Here is a 20,787-nt window from a genome sequence, read left to right as displayed (position 1 = left end):
TTACTTTCAAGTTAAGTGTGAGAGAAGACAGCAAAGATAAAAATGTGAAATCAAAGGGAAAAAGTCACCAATTACAGTTGAGCAGAAAAGCTCGATGATTTTAAGGGGCAGAACCTTGAGATTTGTTTTCTAATTAACTGTTAAAAACAGCTCTGAATTATATTCTAGAAAAGAGAAGAAAAAAAAAGGAAGCTTCCAGACCTACCTCACTAACAAAGCATGTTAGAAATGGTCAAAAGCTGCATATGAATTACATCTTGCACAGATAAGACACAGGAGAGAGCTTAATTAAATAAGTTTATTGTCTAACATTTACAGTTGTTACATTGCCGCTGTAAAGTGCGACAACATAAATAAATTGTCAGCAGGAACTCCTCGTCCCCCCCTTTCCCTTCTACGAACACTGCTTTAGGAACCAGGCCTTGTTCTTCAGACTCACAAAAGCAAAGTGGACATGAAGTTTCAGTGGCACAGTTTTCACAAGTACATGTTTAAATAAAACTACTGGGCTGACTTGCTGGCGTGACAGCAGCTACCATGCTGTCTCACAGGAGGCCTGGGGCAAGAAACAAAAATGCCCCAGCTCCTGCGATGCAGCAAATCCACCACAGAAGCAGCTCACAGGTGAGATGAGTATCAGTCTCCGGTAAAATCTTTGCTTGTCCACCCTTAGAGCTGAGAGAAAGGTGCCTGGGTGGAGACACCACAAAGAAATAAAGGAGTGCTGAGTTCAACGATGGGGAAACGCAAGTTAAAAAAGTATTAAAAAAAATGAATGTAAAATACAGGCTACAAATCAATTTTGTCGAGAATACTGGCACGTGGCAATCTGAACTCAGATTTTTATTTTTCATTTTTCCTATTAAGGACAGGGAAATAAATTTAACATTTTAATGCTGTGTGCAAAAATGTTTACCGATACCAAACTGATACATTTGACCATCTCACTGTAGTGTTTGAACAGCAAGGTAGATGAATTGGTTTCCAGCATTACAGGCAACACTAGAGAATACTTAAACAAGATAATGTAAACTTTATTCTTAAGGCAGCTGGTACTAATGCTGCACGCAGGCATTGCTCAATGCCCATTACAGTCATGGGACACATAGCACTTGAAAACAAGTAAAAAGAAAAGAGCATTATTGGACTAAATGACGCGTGTTGTCAAAATACTTTCCCTTTCACACAAACCATGAAATATTTGGACATCTAGAAAAATAATGCACCTACACCTCCAACTTCAGCCTGTTCTTTTACAAATATTTCAAAATACTGATAAATAATAGTGACTGCAAGCAGAATGCCAGTGCCGGATCCGATGGCTCCGAGGAAGTCAGCCAGTACCGAAAGGGCACCGATGCACAAACCCCCAAACGCAGCTGCCGTAGGGATGTACCTGTACCAATGAAAAAAAAAAAAATATAGCCATTAATTTTCATCCAAGAATTCTAAACAGTACATCTATTACTAAAACAACCAACTAGAATATGGAGCAACAAATGTAGCATTGCAAATGTAACTCTGCCATTAGCTCTTTACTATTAGAAACTAAAATAAATGTTCGCTGATAGGCAAGCTGTGTGAGTAACTGAATACTGGCAAAGGTTTTCAATTAAAAGTATAACAATTTTCTGTATACGCATGCTGTGGAACCTCCACAGGACCAAGAATAACTGCTCTGACTTAAATATGTAGGGATAAATCTACCTTTCCATATAGATCTGCAGGCTTTGCATATTGCATAAAACACTGCTTTTGTAGGATCAGTAATGGAAAATTAAACACCTGTAAAAATCAAGATATCCTTCTTTTACAAACATGGAAGAGTTTCCACCCAAATTCCCTCATCATGCCACTAAAACAAAAGCAACAGCTGAAGGGGAAGAATCTTGACTCTTGCAGTGGAAACAGGTCTCTGATTTTTCGGGGAATATCTGCTCTACTTGACGCCTCCCCGGCACTCTCAACCACCCAGCACAGCAGCACTCGTGGAAGTCAGCCTTTCCTCACCTGTTCAGCTCGTGAACCATTGAAGTATCCCTGTGGCCTCTCATCACCATTTGCTGTTCTTTGAGTTGCTTAGCAACCTGCAAAAACCATAATTTTATGAAACTGCTGCAGTGTTTCATAGACACCTGAGAATCAGTCAGAGTAATAACTGATCAGTTAGGAACCAGGCAGTGCTGAATTAGAGGCAGTCTTTGAGAATATTTAGGTCTGTTTATCAGAACACCTACATCTTTCGCTGAAGAGCCGGAAACCTCAATCCAAGTCTTTGAGAAGAACGCACAGGATCCCAACATAAATATTATATAAACTATGACATGGACAGGATCCTCAAATATCGCACCCATGGATTCTGGAGGGGACAAGTAGTAGCACAGGCCACCGACAGGGTAGGAACGAGCAGGGCCACCACCACTGACATCCTGTGAGCGAGCAAGGAAAAGACAATTAGTTATTTCTAGCAGATCTCACATTCCTCTCCTGTATTTATAGAGGAATTCCTCTTCAATGTTTAAAACAGCTTTTATACACCAATGTTAAAAAGTACCTATTCCAGGTTTGTGATGGTTAAATACCAAAGTTTCACAACGAAGTAATACATATTAGTAACATTATCAGTTTAAAAAATTGGTAACATACTTACTGCCCACTGTCCTAGTAAGTTCACCAAGAAGTTGCCACTAAAACGAACAGACAACATCTGGGAAATGACATAGAGGTTTGAAACCAAGGCAGACTGCAGAATGATGGGAATGTTGGAGGTATAAAAGAGCTTGATAGGATAGCTACTGTACTGTCCACGGTATCGTGCAGACTTGATAGGTAAATCAACACGAAATCCCTACAGGAAAGAACACAAATGCACCGAGTTTATTTCTGAGAGCGAAAGTATTCCTAGGATGCCTAGAAATCTCCTGACCACAGAGCTCTTGCTAGATGAGCAAGGAGTGCACGGTCTGAGACAATAAAACCCAAAGGCTTTCTGCTACAGTCTGGATTACAAATTTGAAGGATTTATAAGTGTTATTGCTTGGTTGCACTACATTCTTTTTACATAAACATGATCCCTTATCCACTGAATGATATTCCTCTAACGTTCACTTTATGGAATAGGGTTTGATAAAAGCTTTTAATGGCTTTTTACTTAACTAGCCAGCTAACAGCAGACTTCTGCGTAGCAAGCCTAGCCATCTGTTTTCTGGGTCAGGCTCCCAATCTGAGGAGACCCAAGAAAAGCCAAATGAATTTGAAAACCAGGTAATTCATTTTTTTTTTTGCCAGCACTCTGACTCAACAGCTTTAAAAAAAAAAAAAAAAGTAATTTTTCTAAAAAAAAAATCACATTTTAGCTACACACCCAAAAAAGGATTAAAAAAAAAAAAGAAAAATTACCACATGGATCTTATTAAGTGTCCATTTCAGTAAATACTTAAATTTAAAAGAAAATACTAGATTAGCATTCCAAGAAAATTAGGGGAAAAAAAACCATTAAGTTATGCATTACACAGTTGTTTCCTAAAACAAATCTGTATCATGCACACTTCAAAGAAGAAAGGTTCTTCAGCTCTGTCCAAAGGTATTCTTTTAACTCAAGAATGAACATCAAGTATATTATTGTCTGATACAACCACTGCAGTTCTAGAATCCATTTTTAGTACAAATACTCCCACAGTGTGTACAGCATTTAACGGAACGGGAGATAACATCACTGTCTGAGCAGCAGTATGTCTGGCTATAACATTTAACAGCTGTACTGTCACAGAGGTATGCTGCTGACATAACAATCTTGAATTAAAAAGAGTTCCTTACTCAAAGCCAAGATATTTCAGTTACTCTGGTTTAACTCCTGTATTTTTTTCCCGGTGACTGCAGTGTCTACAGTCCATGCACTTCTACCTATGCAGCTGCAGAGCTACTCTGAGGAATTTCTCATTTTACCTGAAAATATATGACTACAGCAAACACAAATACTGTAGCAATCAGATTCATGAGATTGGGCAAATTCTGTCGGTAAAAAGCTTCCCTCAAAGCCCGAACTTTGTCGGTTCGTGTAGCCAGAAGATGAAATAATGCAATCACAGCACCCTCAAACTCTGTTCCTGCATGAAGAAAAAAAAAGTAAAAGAAATTTTAAAATACATTTTTAAAAATAGTATCTTTCCTCTTGGAAATTTTAAGAATGAAATATATTAAATCAGACACAACAGGACATAAATTCTGTTACAACAAATACATCACAATACAGAAGTCTGTTTTAGCTTATAGAATGTAGAATAATCTACCAAAATATTATTCCTTGTTAAAAAAAAAAGCCAACTAAGTCACACACATGAAAGAATGTGCTTTTTCTTTCTTTTCTGGAGGCAGAAGGATGATTGGGAAGGAAGAAATAATAAATGAGGAGAAAAACAGTAATAAAATGCAATAGAACTACTAAAAATCAGGTGAAAATGAAAGCAAACTAAAATCATGGCTCAGGATATCAAATGTAGCATTAAACTAGTTAACTTCTTGATGTAAACAGGCTGTATCTTAACTGCGTATTTCTAGGGTCTCAGGACAACCAGACGTTCTCAAAAATTGGCCGAGGAAGGAAGAGATGCTTGTCTCTGAAGAATCAAGATAGCTTAAAGTAATTTAGAGGTACAGAGTATAAAAGTATTCTGTAGCCACAAACAGCAGTTGGATCATAAACAACAACTCTTCTGACCATTCAGAATTTCTTATCTTCTCTATTTCTATGAACTAAACAATGCTAAATCAAGACTATTTCAGTTTGGAAATCCAAAAATCTTCAGTCGAGGGGCTTCAAGTCCCATTTTAACTGCCGCAACTCAAATCAGCAAAGGCAAACCTCTAGGTTATTAATCTTCACATAAGCTGGATATTTTCATCTTCAATATTAGACAACTGACTTCAGCAGCTAACCATTACAGATCAAAACATTTTTTCAATATCCATCTGATAGACATCTGATAGTTTATGTATAGTATACATCCACTGAAACGTGTTATAACTAACAGTTATGGCACACATACCTCTCCCAGTGTTGATGGTAGTGGGACTAAAAGCTTTCCAGACAATGGTTTCACAGATATTGGTAGCAATAAACAGGGAAATACCAGACCCCAAGCCGTAACCTTTCTGTAGCAACTCATCTAACAGCAACACAATCAAACCAGCAACAAACAGCTGTGGGAAAAGAAACAAAACTGAGCAGAAACAAGAATAAATCAAAATCAAGAATTATGTGTTAATTCCCTGCTTCAGTATTTTCATCATGTTGGAGAGTGACCATTAAGTTTTTCATCTAAATCTCATTCATGCAGTATTTCTGCCCTCTCACGTACAAATGCCTGTGCATCTCACCTGGCAACAATCTCTGTGACTTTTCAACACTGACACTAGCAAACAGATTACTCAGTAAGGACTTTTTTCAAAGAAATGTTTGTGTATTTACTGCTTTGCTCTACAGGATAATGCCTCAAAGCTACATCTGTGCCATTAAAGTGAGAAGTCCTCCATGGTACTGAACAGCAGCTACAACTTTCAAAGTTTACTCATTCCTGTATTTTGAATTAGTCACTCCTACCTGAAACATGTTTGCTATTAACTATCTCAACTTTCTTCTCTTTTATGGAATATTTAGAATTTCTCGTATACAGATAGAAAAAGGATGATGCTTTATGGCATTAAAAATAAATAAAATAAAAGGCAACCAGACATAGAAAGATTTTTTCCTTCCATCTACACTGTATCTAACCAGTCTCAGTTACACACAAAATAGCTCATTACAAACCTGAATTATAATAAGAAGACAAATTCCAGCACCCATTTCAGCAGGATCTCCATACATTCCAGTCATAACATACACAATGGCTTGCCCAATGGTAATAATCATCCCAAATACTAAAACAAGAGAGAAAGCAAATCCTTTAAAAAAATCTGCTGAAATCACCTACCAAAGAAATCTCACATCTAGTATCACTTAGGCAGGCTGCCTTCCCCAGAATAAAAATATGCTTATTAATTTTAACCGGAATAGTGCTTACGCTTCTGAGCTCCATTGAACAAGGCTCTGTCTTTCGGAGTATCCCCAACTTCAATGATCTTCGCTCCAGCTAGCAGCTGCATGATCAAACCAGATGTCACAATGGGTGAGATACCTAATTCCATCAAAGTACCTAAACAGGAAAAAAAATTAATACTATTGCCATTCCAGCATCTCTCCTAAAGAATTACACCCTGAGGCTGTTAGGTCTGTTGAAAGGTTTCTGACCTATAAGGAACATTTTTGATAACACTTCAAACGTGTATATTCCAGTACAGATACAATCAAAACAAAGACTGTTAATCTCCTCACAAAAAGAATGCTGCTGTGTTAAAATCTGTAATTTTGAAGGCAGCATGAAAAAGCTATGTAGCTTTTCACTTCAAATATTTTTGTGAAACCATGCTAACACTAAAGCTCAGCTTTTTGGCACGTCATATCACGGAATGTTTCACTGGAAAGCATCTTGTCCCTGGTTCTTTACTCTGTCAGTGCTTCAACTATCATATTTTCCAAAAGTTTAGTTTTGAAGACCACAAGAAAGAAGCTGCAGATTCACAGTGGTTGATAATGTCACTCTTGGAATCACTGACTGTAGTTAAGAGCACAGCAGTTTAGGATTAAACTAATTCTGAACAAAACCAACACAGGTCATTAAGATGCTCTACTCTGGCAATTCACCTACTGACCTAACGTCACCGAGGTATCAGCTTCCACTGCATACAACTTGAACACAGCGATATAACTTCATAAAACACTACTGCTGCAGCACATAGGTGTACATTCCAGAAAACCTGCCTGGTTTTCCCTCCCAGTCTCTTCAGCTGGTGTAATAAAAACGGGTGCATCACTCACTTTGCTTGCATCCTCAGACTGCTGCACCTGCAACACCAGAACTATGACCTGACACTCCAGTTTAGAAACATTCTCAGCAAGGTCTTGGTCAAGTACCGATACCTACTTGAGTTATAATATAATGCAGTACAGGAGCAGAACTGAGTGTACACAAAGCAATTAAAGTCAGGGAAACAGCCCACCTCTTGCCTGTACAATATATTCTCCCATCTCAATACAGAATCATTCTTATACATCATCTTTTTGGACCAAGAGCATTATAAAGAGATAACTTTTTGAAATTTAAGTCATCCTTCTGCTAATACCAGAATTTTTTTCTCCTCTCTGAAGATGCTGAAAGCTTAAAAAAACAAAATGTTGAAAATCTGGATGAAAATTAAGAAACTAGAACTACCAAGTGATCAAACTTTCCACATTTCCCAAGCTAGAACCTTAAAGAAAAAAAAATTGGGTAAGGACACATTTTAAAAGTTTAAATATTCAATTAAGCCAGATCAAATTACTTCATCACCATCTTTTACATGGTCACTCAAGGGACATAAATAACGCACATTTTTTCAGAAGTTAAGTCACAATATCCAGCAGGGAGATTCAGAAGAGAATCAGCATACAGTTCTTTTCAATTCCGTACATTTAAGTGTAACTCCACTCTCACATGCTGTACAGTCGTGTTCCATCATAAAATTACCGAGAAAATTATTAATAAAAACCTATTGAGCCACTGTAGACTACTGTAAAGTCTCAAGGAGAACCAGTGAAAAGGGAAGCATGGTCTGTAAGGTCATACAGAAGACGAAAAGAAGTAGAAACAGTAAATCCACTGCTGATCAGCCTAGAAGCTTATCTACCCTCACACCCCATCTCCGAAAGGGGACGCTTCTTTGACGAAGCATCATTCTGTTTCCCTTTTCCCATGTATCAGTCATTTATTCAGAAACTGCTTCTGGCAATTTCTCCCAGTGATTTATTCACAAATTTTGAGCTACATGTGCTGCTTAATACCATCCTTGGTTGCCCCTCCCCTCTTACACTACAAGGAAAATGTGACTATCAATTCCCTATCCACTTCTTTACAGAGATGAGGACTTAAAAGACATTTGGGATATGCACATTTCACGGCAAAAAATCCTTATTTTTTTAGGATCTCTTTCTACGGACTAGTATCTACCTTAGATTCTCCCCGGTGCCTTTTCCTGAGTGTTCTTTTTAGTTCCACTATATCCTTTGTGGCATGGGAGATTAGAACCGCGTGCAATAATCCATTTGTGGCACGTTACGGATTTGTACAATGATTTCTCCTGATCTTTTCAATCAGCTCTTAAGCCACTAGGTCTTTCCTCTTATCCCGCAATAGCTTTATTTCTTGAAGAGCCTTTAAAAAGTAATCTGAATTTAATAAAGGGGTTTTGAGCACCTCCTCCATTGTCTGAAGTCTTCTTTTCATTTCTGCCTAACTACCAGAGTCCTCATTTCAGTTCTAACTTTTAAAAATTTTAAGCATTATTCAACAATATTTTTTTTAGTGTTTTCCCTGCTATGACGTGTAAAATGTGAAAGCATTAAAATTATTATTATGATACGGTTCTTTCATACTTGCATCTTAGAGTCTACATGCTACGTAGTACACAGTACTATGCTGAATACCTCTCATGGAAATCTACTTCTCCAACAGCAACAAAATTAGGATGTCAAAAAACTTTAGTCTTTACCTCACATCCTCCAATGACATCTAGTTAGTTGACTTAGGTGTAAATTAACTTTCCCACTCAGGCTTTTTGTTGCCTTTAGAGTCTTTCTAGTCTTTTCTTGGCCACTGTTACCATTCTGTCTGGGCAGTGGATAGTGTATGTAGCATACTGTCACATGCTGCTCGTGAGACACAGAATTTTCACATGTATGTTCTGCAGTGGAGCTTGAAACAGCTAACTTATTTACCTTAATTTATTATCTTCACTGGTGTGACAGAATTTGCCATTCCTAAATAACTTTTACCTTCACATTAGAGGGTTTCACTGATTTTCTTACTTCCAGCCAATTTTCCATGATACAGACGAGGGGAGTGTCCTCATTCAGAGTCATGCATGCCAGGTCACTCATGGAAAGTTTTAGACTTCTAGCATCAGTTTAAGTCTTCTTATATGTTTGTTTGGGACCCACTTGTCTGTTCTAAAGTTAGTTAGTTTGCCTTTGCTAAACTATAAGCCTAAACATCTCTGCCCTTAGGTTTCCCACCTATAAAATTACTCACCCATAATGTTGCCAAAACAATATGAGGTGTAACTGACTTGCACGCAGAAGGTATTTTCTAAGTCAGCACCCTCATACTGCACTTAGTGCTGTTCCTAAGTAGCATGGCAGAAGATCCCCTGTCCCACATATTAACTAGAAAGAGATTGTTCTACAATTCAAAACAGAATCTTGCCAAAATTTGAGAATCAAAATTAATCTCATCCGCATGTCAAAGGAAACCCCGTTCCCAAGATGAAGTACTCCTCCAGTATCAGTCAATTTTAACTACATCTGTGTTAAGAACTTTACAAAGTGTTTCAACATGACACCTGGGTTGTATGAAATCTAACAGCCAAGAGTTCTTTTCCTGGTCTGTTTATACCGATAAAAATAAGAGAAAGGAATAATCTACCAACCTCTGTTTGACGCAAGAATGACTCGCATCCAATAGAACGGATCTGCAGAATCTGATGACATGATTCCAAACAAAGGTATCTGTCAAAGTGCACAGCGGTATTAAGCAGATATACAAAGAAAGCTTGCATTACTCCAAAAACCTTACCATGTAATGATTCAACTGTTATACTGTTTAATACAATTTATTCCAACTTTTTTTTTTATTAAACCAGAGCGTACAATAACAGAGACACTGACACCATGCATTTTAATCCTCCAACCGGGCTACGACTCAGAGGACTAACCTATGTAAAACTAAGACCCTCCTACAGGAAAAAGCAGAAGCGCCTAGAAAGAACAGTCAGTGCACAGAAACCAGATTACTGACGTTGAAGATGTAAATGCCTGACATACGCAGTTCTGCAATACTAGAACTCCCCAAAAGAGCAGAAAAAGCATAAAATAAATAGGTTAGCCACTGTAAATCATCAACAGAATGGGGAAAAGTATTCGATGATATTCCATTATCTTTGTCACAAGTACTTTTGCAGCAATTTTGAGCTTAAAAAAAAAAAGAGAAAACACTGTAGCAAAACACCTTTGAGAAGACTGAAAAAAGCAGGAGTTTAATTTTTTTTTTTTAATGGTCCTAAACAGAATTGCTTTTCAGTACAAATTAAAGATACAGTATAAACTACAATGTAAACATCTTTGTCCAGCAAGTTTAAATACCCAAATTCTACAGCTGGGAATGTTTTAAAGTATCCTATACAGAACAGTCAAAGTTCGAAAAGTTTATACAAAACCGCCAGTACTGCATATGTAAATACCGAGAGATTTTAAGTACTGAGGGATTTTTAGAACTCTTCTTAATCACAAAAACACTAGACTAGGAATGCAGGCAATCTTACAGATTAATTCCTGAAAACTCTAGTTTGCACCACCTAATTTCCTTATTGAGCTACTATAATCTTTCTGCAGATTCAAAATCTTAGTTATCCATATATGCAGCAGCTAGGAAACACAGATAAACTACATGTTCTTCCAGCTCTAATATCATTCCCGCCTCCTCCTTCCAAAACAAACAGGTAGTACAAGAGCTGGGTTTTAGCCTTTCAACAGTCCCTCAGAGTCGTAAACAAAAATTATTAAACTACTGCTTCAGAGTCTGGAATGGGTAAGTTAATAAATATAACCTAAAAAGCCTGATTCTGAAGATGTACAGTTAATTCAAATCTTCTAAGAGATCTGTAAGTTCTAAAAAATATATATCAAGTACGACATGGATTCTTATTTTGTGCAATATCTAGGTATTCTTAAAAAAAAAAAAAAAAAAAAAAAAAACAACCAACAACAACCAACAACCCCACACACCACTATCTGTTTACAATGCAAGTAGAGGTTCTAGGAACTCCTGCAATTGTGAGTAACAAAGATCACGTAATGTTTATAAAGATCTGTGTTTTGAAGGAGTTTTAGATAACATCTTTGCCACTACATTCACAAAAAAACCAAATTCTACATCTCAACTTTAACACCTCAGGAAAACATTTTTGTGCAATCTTTACAACCCCAAGAGAAATCAGGCAAAACCAGTCACTTCATTTCACATTCAAACTTGTTACTGCTGCAATTTAAATTTAGCTATGAACAGAGGGTAAAGAATGCATAATATTGCTCAGTTTGTTTAGACTATTCAATGACCAAATTAGCTTGGCTGGTTACCCTGCAGCCAGTATCATCATTTGATAGGACCTTTCACATAACAAGGAAAAACATTATGTATTTTAGACTAAATAGAAAGCATTAGTTTCTGAAAACATCTACAATCAAAAATCAAGACTGTTTCAGATAAACCTGAAACTGTTTCAGGTTTCTTCAACTGAACTTTAAATACTCAGCCATAAAAATATATAACTGAAAGTGCTAGGTCAGCATGAAACAAGAACTTCTCATACAGTTAGCATTCTATTTTAGATGCACAGAATGCACATTTTCTGAAAAACGGAAAAGATCAATACCTACCTGGCAGCATACTAAGAAAATGAAGAGCGTGATAGCCGTCCATAGTACCTTCTCTCTGAACTGGATCTACAGAACAGATTGGAGAGATTAATTGTTCATTGTTGTGTTCATTGTATGCAGAATTTTCACTGTACTCTCACATTAGTACTAAAAGCTGTATCATTCAGAATTAAATGTGAAGATATGAACCAGAAGGCATAATTTCTCATTAGAATTTATTTTTAGTATGATTTCAGATTTTAGGGAGAGAGTATCATGAGCTTCTGTGTAGTCAAAGAAAATTCATATGGGATCTGGCAGACAGTGTAGGTCAGATTCAGTTAGCATAATTTTTTACATATAGTATTCTAATGTAGTTAGCATTTACAGAAAAGCAACATGGACATACCAGAAGAAACATGAAAGATTATCTTCATGAAAAAATTATCTTCAGTGATTAGTGCTCTAGGCTTCAACAGGTTGGAGGCACTGTTTTATAAGGCTGCAAGTTATTAAACTAAAGGACTATCAAGTTTTTTAAGAGATTTAACGGCTGTGAAGACAAGTGATAAAAACCAGAACCACCGTGAGTTTTGGATAACAATTCAAAATATCCAGAATTAAGTTCTTCAAATGGTGTTAGAGGAACCTTAAATTCACCGTTATGTTCACGGAGACAGACCACAAAATAATTTTAAACGACTCTTTTTTTTTCCCCCATAAATATTTTTATCAATGTAGATCACATATTACTTTTAAAAGAATGTCAGATCAACAACCATCAGTCACTAATACATTGAAGAGAATCTCAGGTCACGACATTGGAGGCAACTGTAACTAGGGCCAGGTGCAAGAAGAGAAAAATCACAAGATTTAAGTTTGAATCAGAGGATTACTCAAAGCATGAGATAGAAAGAAATGCGCTTGGAGAAACCAGAGAGAGCGAAGATGCAGTGTTATGTTCAAGTTCCCACCTCTCCTCCAAGGACCATGAACACTAGGATAAGCGTGTTCACTGTAGGCAGGAGTTCAGCAGCTACTAAAACATGACATGAATTAACACATAAGATAGATACAGCAGAAATACTAGTTTTCTGCCTCCAGCCACTGAATCTGCCTGTAGAGAAGTAACAAGAAAAAGGATTAGTGCCTTGTTTAATAGGTACTGAACACCTGCAAAGGAGACTACAAACTGCTCTGGCAGCACAGCTTCTCAAGCAAAAGAAAACCCAGAAGCAGTCTGTATCTTTATAAGTGGAAGCACGCATTTACTTAGAAACAAAATAACCCCAGTAATTTAATTTATTTACTGATACTGCCTCACTCTTTTAAAAGATGCCAGATGCTAAAAATACTTACAGTACAAAGTTAAAAAAAGAAAAATAGTGACAGCAGCAAACAAATCCAAACAGTATCTTGTGTTAGACTTGATGCAGTGCTGACCCACTTTATCAAGCGCTGTTTGAATCCGGTAATTCAGATTTTAAAGACAGTCTTTTAAAAAGAAAAATGCTTAACCAAATTATGTCTGCAGCCCAGTAGCTAACCTTAGCTTCCCAGGTATCAGTCAAACTCTACAACTGCTCTGGCTCTCTCTGTAACTGTGGTGAATATGAGCATTATTCTGCACCACGCACATCACAGTTATTCACAAGGAAAACAGTCTCTGTGATTCAAAAAGACCAAATAAAAAGAAAAAAGGAGGCATCTGAATCCATACACCAGGACCAGTAAAATACAGCCTGGTACCAAAATATTCCAGCCACAAATGATAACAAGCACAGGGAGAGTGCCTTTCATCATCTGATCAGATTCTATTGGACATTTTATTCCTTTGACATTTTTCTTAAAACTTGTGAAAACAAAGGGACTGACATTGGCATTCTGAACAGTGTGTTCTACTTAGAAAATGTAAGCATATGAGTGTAATATGAACCAATACTACTAATTACAGAAGGTAGCAATTACTTCTGTTAATAAAATTGACCAAAACAGAAAAGCAATACTCCCTAGTGACAGAAGCAGTTCACCTCCCTCATCAACAATAATGGCAAAATGATTCAGTAAGAGCCCAACTGAATGAAAACTTCATCTTAACAATCAATACAAGTTTAGAGAAAATAACTTCTTTTTCTATTTTGTTATCCTCACTTCTTGTCCTGGCCTTAACCAACTCACTAAAACCATTACGAATGACGTCTGCCAGAGACAGTCTGCAAGAAAACAATAAATAACAAAGAATTACAGGTATCCTGAATGACCTAGGTCACTTGATAGATGGCACAGAAGCAAGGAACATAACTTAAAATGGTCAAAGGGCTCCTCAGTTTAGGAATAATGTTCCAAATTAAATTTTCACTTCAAATTTGTACGAAGCTGGCAACTGGCAGTCATTGCCTAGACAGCGACCTAGATAGTAATAAAGACAAAGTGACCCAAATAGCGAAGAGAGGAATCTTGACACCTCTCTGGGTTTCCTTCATCTGCTGATGGAGGACATGGACAGATCAAGCCCCTGTTCCTCCAAGAGAAAAATCACAACTGTCGATGAGCTTTACAGAAACATCAATATCTGTAGATTTGTCTTAGCTTCCTCTTCCCATCTACTTCACCAGGCAAAAACAGAATGGATGTAACCAGCTGATCACAGATACGCCACAAATCAGCACCAGAAGATTGCGCTACGCTCCACCGCTGCAGAAACAAAGATAGGTACCCTGATCTGGTGCATCTGAGTCTTAGCACAGGGTTCAGCTCTGGAGATCCTTGCTCTGAAGATGCTTTTGTCTGACCTAAATAATTTGTCTGGAAACCTGTCCCAAGAGGGAAAGATGCTGGCAAGCAACAAGGAAAGATACATGGAAAAAAGAGCCAGGGGATAAAACCAAAGGAATAATCAGTAGTTTTTACTGTATCTTCCCCATTCAATCCAGCAGGCTCAGATATGGTTACTGGCACAAACACCTCTGCATCCAGTCCTAACCTTCAGGAATCTCTCATCAACATAAGAGGAATCTCTTGCATGGTGTCATGTCCTCAGCTATGTATTTCCTTTCAAGAATATAAAAATCAACAGTTAGCTCCTAAGGAATTTTCATGCCAGTCACGATGACGAGCACTAGGTAAATTTGTTACTCTAATTAGAACCTTTGTCACCTAGCCAACATGTGCTTGTTTGAGTTCTGGAAGTAAAAAAATGGTGCGGGTTTTTTTGACAGGGCCGGTCTCTTTCTGATGTGTAGAAATTAACTAATTTTAATCTAGAAAACGTGCCAAGAAATGGAAGGAGCTTTCAGGGTCAGAGGAATAAAGAGATCAGCTGTAAATGAACTCAGGTCACTGATTTCAGAATGAAGAAAAGCATGACACCCAGCAGGTGAAAAAGGTGCAATTACCTGAACTACATCACAGATCACTTTCCAACTTCATCAGGGTGAATCACAGCTATGGGAGTAGAAAATATTTTGTGGGAAAGGAAGAACTGAATTTGTGGTTCCTGAATTACAGTGCAAGCCTTTGCAAAGTAACACATATGCCAGCTCAAAGCCCAGAGCTGTGACCAGCACTCCAAGTTAAGAGTGGTATCCACAAAGACAACAGTGGTATTCATAGGAAAAAACAAAGCTTGAAAACTCTGTTCTAGTAAATTAAAATAGATCCAATCATATGGAGCTGAAACTAAATAAGTGTAGTCACGACACGAGATTTTTGTTAAAAAAAATTGTTAGTATAATTACCAAGTGGAGCAACTTAACAGAAGGCTGTTAAGAATTCATCATCGCGGTAATCTTTTATCTTAATACGGATTCCCTCTCCTCCAAAGAATACTTCCTACTTTAAGGCCCACTGTCTGCATTTATATCGGAGTGTGGACTTGAATATCACAATATTCTCTTATCTGTGAACCAACAACAGTAAGATTATGTGGCACTCACTTTTCTTTCCGGTTTCTGGATTTCAGGTAACACTGCACAGAATGGCTTAATAACTTCTAAAAATTTTACTGTTCCAAAAAGAAAAAACAAACACACACACAAAAAGAGAGAAAAATACGTTAACAAACCCTTATGAATCGATAAAACTTCACACAGCTTTATTTAACTTCCAGAGGGAAAACTAAAGTGTAAGTAACACTGCATAAGTGAATTATTTCAACAATATACACTTCAATACAATATCTGAAAACTAATGCCTTCTTCTTAAAACAGCTGAAAACAGGCCAAAAATGTTAAAGAGAATTATCATTCTAATCAGATTTGGTCCATCCTTTTTTCCACAGCTGGAATCATTTTAGACAAGAAGCAGCAGTGTATGTATCACCAGAAGTGAACTAAATTGTATTCCACCTAAAAATAAATGACCTAGTATCTGCCTGTGCTACTTAGACACAGAAACAAGAATACTGACATCAAAAAGTACCCATGTAAAGATTAGTATCTTGTGTTTTATAGAAGTATTTGGCTGAGAAAATAATTCAATCACGAAAGTACATTTAGAAATTGTAAGCTAAATCACTGCAACACTCATTCTGATGAGAACTTTGGGAGATTTTCTTTTAACTTTTAAATACGTCTCTCTTCACAGTTTCTCCTTTAAAACCAGCACAGTTCAACAGCTTGAGCACTTTTTTACTGGAAAATTAGTAAATAAATAAAGTAAAAGAGCATGCGCTTGGTGGGGAATTTGTTCCACAACTCGTATATTATTCCCAGCCCAAATACATTCGGATAGCCACAGAAAACAATCACCAGGACCTCTTCAAAGAAAAGGCATTTATTACACCGCAAGCCAAGTGAAGTAACATTTTAGTCGAAACGCCACGTCTGCTTCTACAGTTCGCTGTGCCACATTCCTCCTGTATTTATTGTAACCCTCAGACAGCTCATCAGAAGGTGCATCTTGCTCCACAGGCGGCGGCACAGCTCCCATGTTAAATAAAATCACGGCCAGAGGGCGGAAAAAAAAAAAAATAACCTAACACAAAGCGGTGCCAAGCGGTGACTCTGCCCGGCAGCACGGAACCCTGTTCGGGAGGATCGGGAGGAGGGAGACCCGCTGCCACCGCCCCCCCGGCCTGCCCGGCGCGGGCACCCCCGCCACGCCGCCGCCTCAGCCCGCCGACCGGCCACGTCCACCCCTCTCACACAGGCAGCGATCCCGCTGCCCGGCCCCCCGCCCTCCCCGGCCCTGGCCGGCTCCCTCGGGGCCGCCCCCCGCCCGCGGACCCGGCGCGGTGCGTACTCACTGCCCATGGCGGCGGCGGGACCGGCCTCGGCAGCTGTCACCGCCGCTCCCTCCGCCGCCGGCCGGCGCCGTCACGTGACGCTGGCCGCAGGCCCCCCCCCCCCCCCAACCGCCACCCCTTGCGCACAGGCATCGCTCCGGACGCCTATTCCCTTCCCTGAGGGGACGGCGCTGCCGGCGCGGCGGGGAAAAAGCGATATCACCCCCGTTAACTGAGCGCAGCTCCTCTCCCTCCTCCTCCGCGGTGAACGGGATCGGCGGCGGCGGGGAACAACTGCCGCTACGGGGTGGATCAGGCTGTCAGTGGACAGCCATCACAGCGAAGGACCTGCTGGCGGCCGCTCTCCCAGAGTGCTCTGCGCGCCGTGCGGGAGGCCGTTCGCGCCCGCGGGCCGGTGGGGCGCTGCGTTGGCTGTGGCCGCGGCGGGAAGGGCGCCCGCACTCGCTCTTTGAGTTCGTTTCGGCTTGTGTGGAAGGAAGAAACTAGCTTCTCCTCACTCTGAACCGCAGCCACGCTCATATCTTCATAGTCCTCAGCGGTTTTGAGTAGGTTTCCTTCATGTTGGTGATGCAGATTTAGCGGTTTGGCACCGGTGTGGTTTACTCGTAGCCGGGTCCACCCGTACGGATGGGTGGATGTGATAAATTCACAGGTAATTTTATACAGTCGCAGGTCTGTAGGTGAAGAGAACCTGATGGCGCCTGGACTGAGAACCAGTATCACCAAAATGGGTATTGAAAGTGCAGAGCTCTCTGTTAGAACAGGCAATGACCTCTAACAAGGCTTATCACAATTTACTGCAGAATTTATATATAAAATCATAGAATGGTTTGGGTTGGAAGGGACCTTTAAAGGCCATCCAGTCCAACCCCCCTGCAAGGAGCAGGGACATCTCCAACCAGATCAGGTTGCTCAGAGCCCCGTCCAACCTGGCCTTGAATGTTTCCAGGGATGGGGCATCCACCACCTCTCTGGGCAACCTGGGACAGTGTTCCACCACCCTCAATTTAAAAATTTTTTCCTTATATCCAGTCTGAATCTATCTCCATTTTAAAACCATTAACACTTGTCCTACCACAACAGGCCCTGCTAAAAAGTTTCTCCCCATCTTTCCTATAAACCCCCTTGAGGTACTGGAATACCGCTACCAGGTCCCCCTGGAGTCTTCTCTTCTCCAGGCTGAACAGCCCCAACTCTCTCAGCCTGTCCTCACAGGAGATGTGCTCCAGCCCTCTGATCATCTTCGTGACCTCCTCTGGACTTGCTCCAAAAATAATATTTATTCTTTCTGAGTTAACTCATCCTACTCATAGGCTTGCATTCTTCCTGTCTTAGGCTAAGTTACCAAGAAAGAATATGAGACACGTGAAGGATTATGGCTCCTCCCCAACCTTCAATCTATATATTGGATTTTATTCTGCATTTCCTGTTGAGAAATTCACGTAACCAAGACCTTGCTACAGTATCTTTAAAGAATTTTGTTCCAGAGCCTCCTTCATCTGAAATCACTGAGAAAGGCTTTTTCTGCCAGTTTATATAGTCTTAATTTTACAAACACTAACAAGCTACCCTGTAGCAATTACTTTCACCTCTATTTCCTGAATAGTCTGATAAATGCCCATAATTAATTGCCCTAGCACATTACTTGTAGATTATAATCTACAAACTAATAGCTGGGTTAATAGCTGAGCTTCAAGAAGTTTCTTATAATTAACTTTTTTACAGACTTTTAGCCATATTGATCTTAAAAGTTCCTTAAATTACAGGTCTTGTTACCTCACGAGCCTGCGTTTTCGTGATGTGATAAAACCTCCAGGAGGTTTGTTCAGTCCATACTGACACAGATGCACCACTTCAGGTGTGCTGAGGAAATGTTACTGTGTCACCTACAAATGGTTTTCCAGTGACAGAAGTAAAGTACTTGCCTTAAAATACTTCTTTTCCTGATGTGTTTTCTTCCTGTCACCGAGAGTTACTGCTGTCTTTAACGAACTGCTCAACCTAACGTCTTTCCTTCAGTATCTTTACTTTTTTCCTTCTAGTCTTGCACTTCTCTCTGAAAATCTTGAGCATTCATCCACAACTTATGTCATTACCTCTGCATCTTAGCCTACGAGGGCCATAACACTTCCTCTCTTTCAAGCTAGCTTTTTGGCTATCTAACAGCAAATAAAGCTTCACTTCTGCTTTTTGAAGACCCACAAAATTATCCTGTCCAAGGACTGTCATCTGCTTTGTTACTGTGTCACCCAACTTGCATACCATTTTGTCTGGCAATTCCCTGAATTGAGTTTTCTGCACACAGAGGAAACTCCCTGCTCTGTTGAAGCAGCACCCTCACATGGGGCTTTTGCAATTTCCGCTTCCCTTTTCTAAATTTTTTTTTTTTTTTGCAAGAGGAATCCAGCACTCATGCAGGGAGAGCCAAGTCTGCGTGCAGAGCAGACTGAAAACAGCCTTACGTGCATCCAAAATTGGTGAGAGAAACTGTGTTAAGCCCTAACTTAGCAGGTGCTTTGTGTTCTTCCTGGTAGCTGTTAACTGTCATGAAAGAGGAGTACTCTGCAGCCAAATCTGCATCAGCGGTACCAAGGAGAGCTTTGTTGAAGCTGCGTTGGAGACATTTAAGCAAGCAGCACTACAGAAACAGTAGTGTCTCCCCAACAGGACAAAACAGGCTCTGAACACTCCAACATCCTTTACTCCATGAGATAACCAAACGCGCACAGGCTGTGTGTGAGCGGTGCGTAGCAAGGTCAGGTTCAGGCCACGTGAAACTCAACGTACTGAGTCTGTTCTTCCCTTGTGTGTATTCTCATAGTGAAACTGTGGGTTTACGTAAATATTAGCTTGGAGTCAAGGCTGATGGTTGTGCTCTACAACTTCCTTAGCTACAGCTGCAGCCAAAGCAATGTTACCCTTCAGCCTCCTTTTTCTAGTTGTCAATGCAGGGGTTCTTTGTGAGCAGAGTGTTGGGAGAGAAATTGTACAAAAATCAGTGAGCAGGACACAAACGCCTGTCTGGGCAAACTGTCTAACAGACTGAAGTATACACCCCAAGTATCATAGCCAAACAAAATGTAACCACAGCCCTGTGAAAGAGCAGCTGCTGTTATTAGCTAATATTCATGGTTAAAACAAGCAGGAAGTAAAGGAAGGGCAGAGCTCCAGCTGTTCTGAGGAAAGGTAATTTCTACCTGGAAGAGCCTACAGCCCAGGGACCATAGCAAGAAATCCTTGGAAAGCTCAGAGCAGAAATTTAAAGCAGAGTATGTATTGACTAGATGAAGCTGTTCAGAATGCACAAAAAGTTGTGAAGTTTGCTACAGCGAAGTGGGAGAAATATGATTTCACGTCACTGTGATGGATGTGCTAAAGAAGTCATGTAAAACAGACTACAGAACAGATTACAGAGGTTACTTCTGGGTTATATAGAGTTAATTAATATGTGAATTAATTAAGGTAAAATACCAAAGTATGCTTCAGGGCCGCTCCTGGGCGCTGTTTCCCCAGGTGTATGCACACCCTGCCTGTGACCTGCCCTGCCTCACCTACCAGGACTTTCCATCTGGAAGCGCTGGATTTGGTTAAACCCCACTTATCTCTTTTCAAAAAGGTCTTCGGATCAGGCTGAGTTTGGTTTATTCCAGCATTCTCCCCTAGATAACTTTGAGAGGAGTAGGGAGGTGCCAACTTCAGACTGACAAGTAGACAAGAAAAGAAAAAAATGCTGGGAAAAATCCTGTGGTGATGGCAGAGCTGCCATGGAGTAGCAGGAGGGCAAGCAACACTGGAGCTTGCCTGAGTAGCTTCTACCTTGTTCTGCCATCTCACTTCATTTTTCTCCTGCCTAACCTCAATGCTTTGGTCATTTATCCTTTGCTTCCCAATTTCTTTCCTTTCTTCAGAGGGCAGCTGTGCTGAAACCTTCCCTCAGGGACTGCCAGGGCTTTCCAACCAGGAGCTGGACACTGCTGGGGTACAGATATGTATCTACAGA

At 39.8% G+C, this 20,787-nt stretch overlaps 1 protein-coding gene across 7 annotated transcripts; it reads right to left on the bottom strand.

Annotated features, from left to right (window-relative positions):
* Positions 1-278: 278 nt before the first annotated feature.
* SEC61A2 (SEC61 translocon subunit alpha 2) lies at positions 279-16,850 on the bottom strand. 7 transcript variants are annotated; one of them, XM_086745112.1, is made up of 12 exons: positions 16,784-16,850; positions 15,478-15,545; positions 11,564-11,629; positions 9,559-9,637; positions 6,060-6,191; positions 5,807-5,916; positions 5,046-5,199; positions 3,946-4,106; positions 2,651-2,848; positions 2,238-2,429; positions 2,011-2,087; positions 279-1,396 (listed from the first exon to the last, which is right to left on the bottom strand). In XM_086745112.1, the coding sequence occupies exons 4-12, from the start codon at positions 9,617-9,619 to the stop codon at positions 1,210-1,212; spliced, it is 1,272 nt and encodes a 423-aa protein (XP_086601238.1). In that variant the 5' UTR covers positions 9,620-9,637; positions 11,564-11,629; positions 15,478-15,545; positions 16,784-16,850; the 3' UTR covers positions 279-1,209. The 7 variants fall into 7 exon arrangements, with proteins under 7 accessions (XP_086601238.1, XP_086601219.1, XP_086601247.1 ...); XM_086745093.1 differs by having other exon boundaries at positions 16,788-16,838; XM_086745121.1 differs by lacking the exons at positions 15,478-15,545; positions 16,784-16,850 and adding an exon at positions 15,280-15,428.
* Between the last annotated feature and the right edge of the window lie 3,937 nt (positions 16,851-20,787).

Source organism: Chlamydotis macqueenii, chromosome 1, assembly GCF_036417535.1.
Source record: "Chlamydotis macqueenii isolate bChlMac1 chromosome 1, bChlMac1.mat, whole genome shotgun sequence".
Taxonomy (NCBI): domain Eukaryota; kingdom Metazoa; phylum Chordata; class Aves; order Otidiformes; family Otididae; genus Chlamydotis; species Chlamydotis macqueenii.
This window is presented reverse-complemented; position numbering and strand designations above follow the sequence as displayed.